This window comes from Olea europaea, chromosome 22, assembly GCF_002742605.1.
Source record: "Olea europaea var. sylvestris chromosome 22, O_europaea_v1, whole genome shotgun sequence".
Classification (NCBI taxonomy): Eukaryota; Viridiplantae; Streptophyta; class Magnoliopsida; order Lamiales; family Oleaceae; genus Olea; species Olea europaea.
Window position 1 is genome coordinate 9,001,152 of NC_036258.1, and position 13,413 is coordinate 9,014,564.

Sequence of the window (13,413 nt, forward strand, 5' to 3'; positions counted from 1 at the left end):
TTAGTATTTAAATATTCATTAATATTTATTTCAATAAACATATATTAATGAACAAATAAATTCTAAAATCTGAAAGGGGAGGAGAGGGGGAAGGAAAAAAAAAATCTGCTGGGAACAGCCGGCTGTTTCCAGTCGGCCCGGACAACTGGGCCGACTGTTTCCAGCCGGCCCCGGACAACTGGGCCGGCTGGAAATATTTGGCCCAGTTTTTTTCGTCCGTTTTATCTGAAATTTACGCTCAAATTTTTTATTTTTTTCCTTTTTCAACGAAATAATGTTTAAATATTTATTTTACAAACACTTATAAATTTTTCCTGTAAAATATATGCATACAGAGATGAATTTTTTTGTTATTTTTGCTATAAAAAAATTATAAATCTGTGTTTAAATACTGTAAAATATATCTGCCTTTGTCAAAAAAAATGATTTAAAGATTCAAACAGTAAATTTAACTAAAACAAAAATAAAAATGCGTATTTACACTTACCAATTTTCAGTGCCGACTGTGAGTATTGTTTCTTTGTTGAACCTTTGATAATTATGGGAGATTTCAATATTTTATCAGATGGAAGGAAAAAATTCTTTTTTACTATATTGAAGAAACTGATAAGCAAAACTGATTTTAAAATTTACGTATGGAAGTAACTGAATTTATTTAAACTATTAAGGGTATTATTGTCTTTTAAAGAATTGATATACTTTTGTAATTGTGAAACATGAATAAGGGCACAATTGTCTTTTTAGTGACAAGAGGCCAATGTGGTGAATACAAAAAAAAAGGGTCAAACTGGAAAATTGGTTGTTTGACCAAGCCAATTTAAAAAGTACCCCGAATATGTATATTGTGTTTGATTAAATTTTTTTTAATTATAATTATCAAAAATGTTATTATCACCTTATATGTGAATTTTAAACTAATTCTCCCGTATTTATGATAATTAGTCTTTAATAGTCGGTTTTTAGGCAATTTTTCCTTAAAATATTGGTCAAATTTCATTTTAATATATTTCGTTTCATTTATAATTTTTATTCAGTTTTTTACGAAATTCGCCAACATTTATCAAATTTAATTACTAAAAATCTACATCAAATATGGATATATTTTTCAATTCTATGAAAAACTCATTAAAATTTAAAAGGTATAATAAAATTTGAGAAAAAAATTTTAACCTATGTTTGATAATCATTTTTAATTTCAACTACACATTCAAAAGCACCACTCATTATTTGCCACACATTTCGTTTTTTTTATTGCTATTCTTCTTAAAAAGTTATTTAATATTTCCCAAATAGAGATATTTATTTTTCGATAGTAAGATTTTCTCAAGTCACTCATTACAATCATGAAAATATATCTCGCTTCAAAATTTTGAGCATAGACCGAAGTTAGGAAACAAAATTTACTTTGTAAAGTTGAACATGTGAGGATTTGCGTGACAATTCAATAGTTATTAGACTGTACCTATTCAAGAGTGAATTACAACTCTAAAAAAATTGTCAAAACACGAATAATTAATACATTAGAAAAATGTGTGTGAGAAAGAGAGAGAGAGGTCCAATGTCGGCCTTACAATTACAATCTGCTTTCACTCTAAAAATTATCAAAAAGGGCTGAAAATAGTTCCAAGCTAGACCAACTCCATTGAGTAGCACTTATTAATTAAAAGAACTCATGCATTGTGAATCCAAGACTGTAACCATGCTTCCACGCTTTGCTGCACATTTTTCTTTTTGTAATTTATCAACTGCACCAACATTCATTGACAAAGAAGAAGATATCAACGTGTTTTTGCACGTGCATACATGCATGTATATATCTGCATATAAAGAAATGATCTACTATGCAATCCTACTTATTTTATGCTAAGCAATGGTGACATAACATGACTCATGACACATTAATTCAACAAGTCTAGTCCCAATTTGGTGTAGCTAAAATTCAGATTTTTCGTAAATTTTGATAATTTGCATCCGTTTAGGTGTAGCTAAAAATAAGAGTTTTAGTAGATTTTAACAAAAACTGATAAATATTGTGTAGTTGAATAGTTGTGGATCTAATTAAATGTAATGTAAAAAATAATAGTTGATTTTAACTTAGATTTTTATTAAAATTTTAAGTTATGTCAAACAGTGATGAAATGTGTGGTTGAGAAATTGTGAATCCCATAAAATATATTAACTTTGACTTGGGTTTTTATCAAAATTTTAAGTTACGCCAAATGAGAGTTTAATTTAATTTCAGGGACCCACCATAAACTTATTCACTAATTGTTATGACGTCTTAGTAGATCATTTCTTTCTATATTATATATAATGAGACTCCCTTACCTTAGAGGGCTCATTTTGACATTGCAAGAAGGAAAGTGTCCACTGTCAACATCTCCTTGATAAATGCTTTTGCACAAAACTCTGAAGGGAAATCCATTCATTTTTTTGCCATGCAATAAGAAATCAATGTGGCCTCTTAGGATAATATCCATAAGCAACTGATGAACCTTGGACTTGTCCTCTAAATCTTGAGCATCAGCATCTTCAACCTCAATGTCCTTAACGGAGGTATGCACTTTCACTTCAGCTGTCGTACTAGGTTTCTGAGTAAAGTCCTTCAAATGCATTTTCCCCAAGTCGACACCTTCGGACGATACTTCAACGTGCACGTGGCTATATACGAGCACAATCTTACCATTTTTGTTGGTCGCGTTGAGGTATATGTTAAATTCCGATGTCAAGAATGTATCGTCTTTGGATTCGTTTATCTTGAGTTTAACGACGTCAATCCTCTGGACGTGAAAATGTGGGAGGTTCGACTGGAGGAACACGAAGTATATTCCGCATATGAGGAGGATGAAGAGAAGGGCGACGCCTACGATTAAGGATCCGCAGGCACAGCACACGTTGAACCGTGAGCCACATTTTCCCTTTTCACCCTGCCCTCCAAGGTCACCGCCGTATGGCTCCGCCCTCGATTTGGATAGAGTGGATTCATTGAACGAAACTCGCCGGGACAGGTTCTTTTGAAAGCTCTGCTGGTGGTTTTTTCCGCCATTTTTGGAAGGTTTTGCAGCAGAAGCCACCATTGAAAGAGCAAACTGGAAATCTCACTGCTTAATGGAGGAAAAAATGTCTCTTGTTCTGGAATTCACACGTCAGTAGTCTGATTATGATATTATGGCCACTCTCTCATTTGCCTTCTATATTTAGAAGAATGGCATAACATGTTTTGCTAAATCTAAGGTTGTAAATGAATGACCAACCTAGACTTTCTAAGAACCTTAGGCTTATATTGAAATGCGGGTATGAATGATTCATTCTGTTAAGACAAGACAATTGAATCTTTTCCGTGATTCGTGTAAAATATTTCTAGATTCACATTAAGACAAGATAATTGAATCTTTTTCATGATTCTTAGATCATATTTCTAGATTCACATCTGAGAGATCCTTCTCAAAATCTTCTTGAGACGAAAACTCTACTATTCTTAAAGCCATAAAGCCTGTTTGAATCCCCCCAATTAAGACATTCCTCCTACTTCAACAAATTGCTATTAATTTTGTCTTGAAGCTACCGAAGTCGGAATTTGGAACAATTCTGTCTTTCTTTCATTCAAACTTTGTTAATTGAGAAAAACACAGTCAAAACTCCACATGCTTGCATGGGACGACAAAACCCTCTTAACCAATCCTTTCGACATTGTTGTGGCTACAACGTTCCCGCCCATGTTTGGTTTTATTAACAATCAAAATTTTATTTTATTAAAAATTAATAAAAGTTATGAATCGAACGAAATGTAAAACTAAAAATGAATTTGAAAAATTATAAGCTCGGTCAATCAAGGCTTCATTAACACATTCTTTTGACAATGTTGATAGTCTTCACGTCAATTTCAGAGTCGTAGATGAGTTCTTGTACACGTTTTGTAGGCCTTTCCTCCTCGTCGAGGGTTTGTAAAACAGTGATGAGTCAAACGAAATGGTAACTATTAATCGAATGGTGACAATATCCATTCCAACTATTAAGGAGCATGATTCTTTTCAAAGAAAAGAAAGAGAGTCTTGAGAAATCTAACTAGCAAACACAATTATAAGAGAACACAAAACATAAGCAAATTATCCATTTAAGAATATTGACAATCGTCAATGCCTTCATGGAAGCAGCTTGTAGAATAATAGTCTAGAACTCGATTGTAACAAACAGAATCTTAAAATATTTTTTTCTTTTCTCCGGGTTTTAAGTGTACATCTTGATGGTTCTCTTTGTTGATATTCAACATCTACCTTAAAAACTCTTACAGATCACTTGTAAAACTCGAAGTCAGTGTCGGGCTTCTTTACATTGGATCTGTAACCCTTCTCGAAGTCCTTGGGGAGTATAACATACCGATTCTTTCTTACCGCATGCATTCCAGCTTCTTGGCAAATAGCAAGAATCTGGAACCAGTAAACCACCCAGAGACATTGATGTTATATCACTTATTCAGAGAGAATAATGAGTATTTTTACATCAGCCAATTGAAAACAAGGCAATCATACAAGAAAACAAAAATTTCATATTTAGTGGTTCAATTTCTATTCAGACTCTCTTTGCACTCCCATGACAAAATGTGAATAAAAGCAACTAACCTCGGCAGCACTAATTTTATCTGGTCGAGACACGTAGTCTTCCAAGTCCACCTCATCGCCTAAATTCATTTTAGCAGTGCAAACCTGCACGAATTCGAGATAACTTAAAACTCATGAAGACAGTACAGTTTAAGTGTCTTTTTATCTCAATGCAGTAAAAATTCTTATCTCGGTTACATTTTACTTGACTTTGTGCACACTGTTATTTTTTTTCTTTTTCTCCTCTTCTTCTCCTAGAGGCATACTATTTAAAAAGAAGAAAAGAATGAAAGGAAGATAACCAAGAAAGGTTCCTCAAACCTGAAACACAAGCCTCTTTTGACGTCTATCAGGCAAAGGAAACTCTATTTTACGGTCAAGCCTTCCTGGACGCAGAAGTGCAGGATCCAAAGTGTCAGCTCGATTAGTTGCCATAATAACCTTTACATTAACTGTCTGATCAAAGCCATCCATCTGCAGTGGTTAAGCCAAATTCATAACTCTAATTAATGGATGTGAAATGAGGCAAGAAAGATTGGTCAAAACTCTTCAATAAGGTAGGTTCATACATGACAAAAATCAAATTATATCATATAGTCCCCACATCTTTTTCATAATTTTTTTTTCTTCCAAAGTTTACCTGATTTAATAATTCCATGAGAATTCGCTGGACCTCTCTATCGGCTCCAGTTTGAGCATCAAACCTAGCAGTAGCAATTGCATCAACCTCATCAATGAAAATAATTGCAGGGGCATTTTCTTTTGCAAGCCTGAAAACATCACGAACCATTCGAGGTCCCTGTATGTATTGTCGAAACAGAGAAAATTCATGTAAACTCAAGAATAAAACAAAGTATAAGACAAGGTAGCGGCCACAGTAATTTCAATTACCAAACCATGAAATTTCAATATACAGGTAAGAACAAACTCCCAATATACACTCAACTTAAAAGGATATACATCTCAAAAAAAGTAGTAATGGGTAGAGAACAATTTCCTCCGCATGAGTATCATCTTTAGAACTTAGAGGCTTCAGTAAATATCATGGTGTTCAATAAAAAACTGCTGCTGTTAAGAATTCTTTCCTCTTTCACCACTTCCGCAGTTCATTAAAAACAATAAACAGACTGAGCATGTATAGCAATTCCCATAAAAAATGAACAGATCACACGATATATCAAAAAGTTAAGGAAAAATTGATAAATCCTAAGCTCACAACTAATAGAAATCCAACACAGAAAACAAAAAATCAGCAAGTGCTGTACTAAAATACAAAATAAAAAGATTATGTGAGTGCATGATAACAGATATTCAAACTATACCTCCCCCAAATATTTCTGAACAAATTCTGAGCCTACTACTCTAATAAAGGCTGCAGTTGTATGGTGAGCAACAGCCTTAGCAAGCATTGTTTTCCCAGTGCCAGGAGGACCATACAGCAAGACACCACGCGGAGGATCAATGCCAATCTGTTGGTACAATTCGTGGTGAGTCAAAGGTAATTCAACAGCTTCACGGATTTCCTGCTTTTGAATGTCACATCCTCCAATATCCTGCCAAAGCCAATAAGTGATAAAATTTGGTTGGAACTTTTGCAAGTTAAAACACCTCAACTATTTGAAAATACATCTGAGAAATATGAGAAGGCAAAAATAGTATAATCGGAAAAATCAATCAATTCACCTCTACAACTGCGCCAAAAACAATATGCCAAACAACTCGTGTTGAAATGGAAAAGGGGGAGGAGGTCAACCAACTCAGCAATACAACAGTGCCAAAAACAATATTCCAATTACAAGAGCATCACCTCATGTAAGCCGTTAGTTGGAAAAATATTTTTTTCTTGTAATTAATGTTGATGCAACTGACATCATGAATATGAAGTTGTAATGAATTCGAATTAAAACCTCAGATAAGTTAGGATCAAACTGCAAGAATAGATTTCAGCAAAGCGAAAGAAGGCCGGGAATACATTTTTCCAGTTAGAAAGCCGAGTATATGTTGTTCCAGCCAAAGAGGCTCAATTCCTATGAACTAAAGAGCTAAATATTCAGTCAAGTAGGAAATAAAATTAAGAGAATAATTAAATGATATTATTCATCAAACTCTATACAGCACCTATACATATAGGAATGCAATCTAAATAACAGTCATGGTGGATCATTCTGAAAAGCACTCTTACATGAAGTTCATTCAGTCGAGCCGAGAGTGCAGATGTTGAAGGTTAACACGTCTTTACCTATACTTATTTTTTAATTTGTAGATTATCCATATGACATGCCTCAGGATATCTTCAATTATCGTTTCAAGTTATTCTCTATTCTATCCCATAGGCCAGAAGGTTGGCATAAGTCAGCTGATCTCATGGAAACATTTAAGACTGAATCCATATCATTTGAATTAAGATATCTCATGTTCTCTATGGAGACTACCCTAGAACTGGTATCCTAAAAAGTGTGCAAAGTATGGGAGATTAGTGTGCATTACATAAAAAAAGTCAATGTCAAAAAGATAGCCCTTCAATATCTCTAAATTTGTAAAACATAACTAAGTGAGTGCAATACATTGACCGAGCTCGAAATCAGAGATGGCAAGTACTATTTCAGCAGATAACCTAGTAGCTTCTCATACTTTAACAGCAACATCCAGGTAAAGAAATTGCATGTCAGAATCCTAGTATGACAAGTGAGCACTATTTGCTCATACCTTAACTTGTAGTCCCGAATATATTTTCAATAGCATAGACATTTTAAAGCATAGCATCTTCAATTGATTTGTTTAAACCTCTTAAAACATGGGGGAAAAAATATTCCATCACAATTATGTAGATAAAGCTTTCAGCAAAAACTTGCATTTTACGATGTGCATATGAGATCAAGCGTGAGTTTCTTAGTTATGACTTGGTAGTTAGTACATGTAGCCTATAGCACATTACTGTTAATCCATACAACTACAAACTTCACTCAACTAGAGAGATTTCAGGGTCTGGGAATTATATTAAATTACGCAAGCCTCCATCATTATATTTCTAAGCACGTCTTATTAATTTTCGCCTTACAATAATCAATAACTATCTTGACATCTCAAAATTGGAAAACAAAAGCATTCAGAATTTGTTTCATCAATTATCTTCACATCTCAAAATTGGAACAGTAAATTTATAATCCGTGCTTTCATGGAGTTGCATATGGAATCGTGCATATATCTCCTCTTCAGAGCTCACCATACAACAAGCCCTACCACAAAATAATTTATGGAATATGAATTAATAGGACTAAAGTTCTTAAGATTGTTAGAAATTCGGTAAAAGTAGCTAAATCACATTTAATAATTAGATAAAACGTTTCTTGGCACATTAAAGTCTATTATTCATAAAGTCATCAAATAGAAAATTTGCAATATTTAATCAATATTCACTTTCGAATATTCAAATTATTCAAACCAAACAAATATCTGGAACAAAACCCAATCAAGTAAACAAAAACAACCTAAAACCATGCTATCGAATTTTCAACAAAATTTCCAATTCAAAAAGCTTCTAAAAAGCTTACATTATAAGTAACATCCGGCTTTTCGGACTGGCTAAGCAGCGAGATACTTGAATCAGCCTCCGGTGGAAGCACATCCACGAGAGCATTCGAGTGGCGCTGAAGTGCCACCGAGGCCGATGGCTTCAAGAGTTCCCTATTAATGGTACTAAGAATACGTACATAGTAATTAGACCCCGTGGTGGACCCGACAATAGCGTTGTTCTGGTCTATCATCTCCATGAACTGGCCAATAACAAGGGGCACCGACTGAATCCTTTTCACCTCTTCCTGAGCCCGCAAAAGCTCGCGGCGGAGGTTCTTCTGTTCATCCTTGACGTACTCTTCTTGAATTTCTATAAATTCCTGTTGCCGTTGGAGGGATTTGAGGCGGGAGTAGAGGTCGTCATCCGGGTCCGAGGAGAAGGATGCGGGCATAGGTCGGGTTTGTGGTGGGTGCTCCAATGAGGATTTTGGATCGAGGACCATCGCCGTAGCCATGGCTGAAGCAGTTTGGAAATGTGAATGGGGAAAGGGGAACAATTTGGGGAATTTTAGGTTCATTGCACTAGACACGACGTCGTAGCGCCTCACTGTTATATTTTCTCCAGGTTAAATCAACTAATAGCCACTAAATATAAAATTGGGTGATCGTGATGAAATAAAATTAAATTGAGTAATCATGATGATATCAAGTTTAAAATTGAGTGACCGTTGATGAATTTAACCCCATAGTCTCTCTTCTTTAATTTTATTTGGTAATATTAAGGAAAGAGAAAATTGCAGTTGAAGTCTCCAACCTTTCATAAATGTGCTCCTTTAAGAGGCATTCTCCCCAGTTTAACTACTTTTCTTCAAAAACATTTTTTTCAAACACATATTATCACAATGAAATATTCACACGAAAATTCAAAATTTTTCTTTATTTTTTTAACTACACATTCTCCAAAAATAACTATTTCAGAACTCATTTTCCTAAAAAAAAATATAATAATAATAAGAGTAATGCTATTCGTAGTGAAAACTGCCAGTAGTCGCCCTATGTGACATATACTTGACAATTTGTTATTTGATATATAGATATGGTAGTTATTTTTTGAATTATACATCAAATAAGAAACTGCCAAATATACGCCACATAGGATGACTTTCGATAGTTTTCACTGTAAATAACATTATTCTAATAATAATGGGCATCGAACTAGAGCTAAATTAGCACGTGCAAATCCCATGATCCCCTTTTTCAGGTGGCAAAACCATCTTTCCAATCATAAAATCAAAAGAGAGAGAGGCGAATATATTAATAACTTAATTTTCACAATACACCAACACCACCACTTGCCAACCTCACAACTATCACATCCTTAATTATCTTTCATAGTTATTAGATTCGATATGATCGATGTCCTAGACAAGAAATTGGGTCATTGAATCACTGATCCAACTAGGGGGGGTCAATGGCTCAACCATTGCTATATAATTCTACTTACAATTGACATTAAAATGTCAGTACAACAGTTTTGCATTCTTCGTACTTAAATGTAATGCAATTAACAGAAATTATAGTGTGAATATAATGTAGTGCAATTAACTTACGCTCGAACGGACTTTCTACATTATTAAATAAAGGGCAAATTAGGCCCAATACCCTGAAAAAAATTAGGATAATTCTACATGTACATTATGATGTCCACAAGGGTGTTCATAATGTAGATGTGGAATTCCATTATTTTTCAACCCTCCAATGATGTTATGTCGCTTGTACATTATTGATATCTTTATGGACACTATCATGTATATGTAGTATAATTCAAAAAAATTATCTAGTTTGATTAATACCGTATTTATTTATTAAATCATTGAACAACGTAATTAATACCTTAAAACCTCCCCCAAACCTCCAAACCCTTGACGCCTTTGTGAATGAGGAGAGTAGCAACGCCACCATGATTCACAATTGTAATTCAAGAATCGCCCCTTAGAGATTAAATGAATCAATGCAGCTATTCAAGACGGCGAAAATGGTTTTGGAAATTGTAAAACCGAACACCTGCATTCGACGGTGTTATCGATCCCTCTTCACCTCTCATCTTCCTCTTATACTACCTTTTCTCCCATCACCTTTTTTTTTGGTTTTTTTTCCAGTTTGTTTTTAGTTTATGTAAATTGGGGGTACCACCCATTTGATTGCAGTGCAGAAAAGTGTGGTTTGGGAAGCCATGATTGATGGTAGAAAAGTGGCAGTAAAAAAAAAAACCAATTTTATCCACCTCAGATGATCTCGATAAATTCCATAAAGAAGTGAAATTGCTCTGGTTAACTCTATTTCCCTCAGTATTCTGTAAATATACACATCTCTGTTTAGAGTAAATCTTCCATTTAATGCCAATTTAATAGAATTTGAGAGCACGTTTGTTGAGTTATGCAATGTAATTATCAGAATTCCAATTCAATGGCAACTACTATACCGAGTAGGAGTTTAGCACAACATAAAACCATTTTGTAAAGTATTGCACTTATGGTTGATGTAATAAATTCTAATTTAAATGTGATATATAGTTTTTTAGTTTTTTTTTAATAATTTTTGATTTGTGCAATGCGGTTATGAAGCAAGTTGGATCATCCGAAATAGTAATGCTACTTGCACGGCATGCCAGGCCACTGAACTATATGTTTTTCTTTGAATTCTACGAGGTTGGAAACCTCGCGCAAGAGTAACATATTGAAGAATGGAGTCCGAGCATTGATCAATCCCTCCCCATTGCCAAGTAGAACTATTCAGGTCAGGATTATTATTAGATATAAAGCTTCTATCTTCTTCCTTTTCTGGAAGGAAATAACACGGGAAATGGGAAAGAGAAGTATGATGGAATATAGACACGTCTAAAAATATGAAAAAAATGGGTTATTCCAAAATTCCCTAAGAAATTTAGAAACAGATGCATTGGCATGGTGTAGAAACGCAATGGCCCAATTGAAATGAATTCTTTTTATAACTATGTAGTTCGTATGCTTATAGTTTTTTCATATGTTCGAACCTTTTGTAATATATGTTGCCATAGTTTAGTGACACCTTTTCCTCCTGGAGGTCTATAGGTTGACATGAATCCTTAGAATGTAATTCCTTGTGCAGTTCAATATGTGAAACGAACTTGGATTATCGAGAATGAGAAATATGAAGCTAGTACTACGTGAATTATTCAATAATTGCTCTTTATGATTTTGAATATTATGACCGTTGACTTCTGACTTGGTCCTAAATATTACCACCCGAACAAAGAATATCATGTTATGATTGGGGTTTTGATTGGTATTTGTGCCACTTTTTTGAAATTTCTGTCACCTTCTGTTATTGTCTACTACTTTTTTTTATATTATTTTTATAACTTTTTTGAGTGACAAACGATCACCTTTTTTTTTTCCGTCAGTTTTTGAATGTTTGTCACTTTTTAGAGTTTGCATCAATTTTTTAATTTGTCACTTTTTTTTAAAAAAAATTTTGTCACTGTTTGAGTGTTTGTCACTTTTTTATTTTCTATCACTTTTTTATTTTTTGACTCTATGTAACTTTTTTTAAAATTTTTTTCACTTTTTTTTTGAATTTTTGTCAATTTTTTTTAGTGTTTGTCATTTTTCAATCACTTTTCTTGAAATTTTTATTCCTTTTTTTAGTGATAGATATCACTTTTTAATAAAAGTGCCATTGTATATAATTTTTAATAAAAAAAAGTGACGCTAAACTTTTAAAAGTCACATTGTTTCACTTTTTTTTTTTAAAAAATACACAATTTCACTATCTCTATTACTATCACTACTACTATAAAAGAGAGAATAGCCCGGTACTGTTCATTTTTGCACCGTCTATTTCACACTGAAATTGGTTCACCACTATTCCCAAACTGGTTTAATCACTATTCACAAAATATCTTCTCTGACTCCGCTATATTGCTTTGATTTCTTGCAACTGTAGCCTCTGTTTCTCTTTCTTCTCCAATACAAACGAAAGCTAAGAAAACCCTTGGTCGTTCAGTCTGCCTCACCATCATTTATCATCCCTCACGATAGTGATAATCTCTATAGAGATTCAAAGCTAGCAGGTCTGTAACTGATCTAGTTCTAGAAATTTCTTTGATCTTTATGGGTATTTTCTGTACTTTTTGCCTTCAAATTATGCACTTAAAGAAAAGAGTGAATGTGGTCTTCGCTGTTCATTTTTCTGCCCTCGTTTTCACACTAATCCGGATACCTACTATTTACAAACGACATTCTAACTGTTCGTCAAAATATCTACCGTATATAACATGCCTTTTGTACCTTTTCTCCTTACTACTCTCTCTCTCTCTCTATGGATTGGAGCAAGAAATTCCAGATAATCTAACTTCTCAAATAATCCGACTCCCACAATCAGTTCCTAATTTGTGTTGAAGGAGAGGCCGATTCAGGATTCTGAATTCCCAGTCTTTTGGTTTCCACTTCCTCTGATTGCAGGTAACTCACTTCAAATTTTTTCTTTCTGTTTTGTTGACAGCAAAAAAAGCTTTCTTTTGCTTCTTTGTGATTTTAATGAAAGAATGTAACTTTACTCATATCCCAAACATTTATAATATGAATAGGTGATGGGGAGAACTCTGTCGACAAAAATGGATGAGCACACCAAGCAGAGACGGAGGGAGAGGGGGGCTGGGGGCAGCCCAATAGCAAATTGACTTGTAAAAAATGGAAAATTCAGTCCAAATTATTGGTGAAATAAAGAAGAATAAAAATTTAGCCCAGTCTATAAATTAATTTTTAGTACAATTAACTTTATTCCCAATCCAAATTCAATGTTCAATTATTTAAGGGGGTGTTTGAGTCACATTATTTTGGTAATAATGCATTCTTGAATAGTGTATTGATGGGAAATGTGTAGTTAAAAAATAAGGAAAAGATTTTGATTTGCGTGTAATATTATTTTATTAAAGAATATGTAGTTAAAATGATGTCAAATCATTGTTTAAAAATACATTTTTTTAGAATAATGTGGCTCAAACATGCCCTAAATTTAAATAGTTCATTTATAATCAAATTAATTTATTATATTAGAAATAAATTTTTATTGATTAAAGTAAAAAAATAACTTATTGTAGCATGTCACATGTTTGACTAAGCTTAAAAGTAATTAATTTTTTCTAACGTATTTTTTCATATATTGTTTATTTATACTTGTGATTTAAAAATTTATTTATTTCAACCACGAAATGGAAATATGCTTTATATTTACTTTTATCATTTAAAAATATATTTGTTAG

The 13,413-nt window shown here is 33.5% G+C and overlaps 2 protein-coding genes and 1 long non-coding RNA gene across 3 annotated transcripts; 1 reads left to right on the forward strand and 2 right to left on the reverse strand.

Annotated features, from left to right (window-relative positions):
- Nucleotides 1-1,499: 1,499 nt before the first annotated feature.
- LOC111371236 lies at nt 1,500-3,122 on the reverse strand. Its single transcript, XM_022993125.1, has 2 exons — nt 2,329-3,122; nt 1,500-1,745 (listed from the first exon to the last, which is right to left on the reverse strand). Exons 1-2 carry the CDS (start codon nt 3,075-3,077, stop codon nt 1,742-1,744), a joined length of 753 nt encoding a protein of 250 aa, XP_022848893.1. The 5' UTR covers nt 3,078-3,122; the 3' UTR covers nt 1,500-1,741.
- Nucleotides 3,123-4,078: 956 nt separating this feature from the next.
- On the reverse strand, nt 4,079-8,687 carry LOC111371639 (26S proteasome regulatory subunit 6B homolog). Its single transcript, XM_022993722.1, has 6 exons — nt 8,150-8,687; nt 5,921-6,151; nt 5,239-5,397; nt 4,920-5,072; nt 4,620-4,703; nt 4,079-4,427 (listed from the first exon to the last, which is right to left on the reverse strand). The coding sequence occupies exons 1-6, from the start codon at nt 8,624-8,626 to the stop codon at nt 4,293-4,295; spliced, it is 1,239 nt and encodes a 412-aa protein (XP_022849490.1). The 5' UTR covers nt 8,627-8,687; the 3' UTR covers nt 4,079-4,292.
- Nucleotides 8,688-12,002: 3,315 nt separating this feature from the next.
- LOC111371237 lies at nt 12,003-13,018 on the forward strand. The gene is made up of 3 exons (XR_002698544.1): nt 12,003-12,222; nt 12,482-12,613; nt 12,739-13,018. It is a non-coding gene; the product is annotated as an uncharacterized LOC111371237 (long non-coding RNA).
- Nucleotides 13,019-13,413: the final 395 nt, after the last annotated feature.

What these genes read in the sequence shown, in the direction of transcription:
- LOC111371236 (XM_022993125.1), bottom strand. Translation starts at nt 3,077, where the DNA reads ATGGTGGCTTCTGCTGCAAAACCTTCCAAAAATGGCGGAAAAAACCAC.
- LOC111371639 (XM_022993722.1), bottom strand. Translation starts at nt 8,626, where the DNA reads ATGGCTACGGCGATGGTCCTCGATCCAAAATCCTCATTGGAGCACCCA. An exon ending in AGCCGGATGTTACTTATAAT is followed by an intron (nt 6,152 to 8,149) that starts GTAAGCTTTTTA and finishes TGGCTTTGGCAG; the next exon opens with GATATTGGAGGATGTGACAT. An exon ending in ATAAAATTAGTGCTGCCGAG is followed by an intron (nt 4,428 to 4,619) that starts GTTAGTTGCTTT and finishes TACTGGTTCCAG; the next exon opens with ATTCTTGCTATTTGCCAAGA.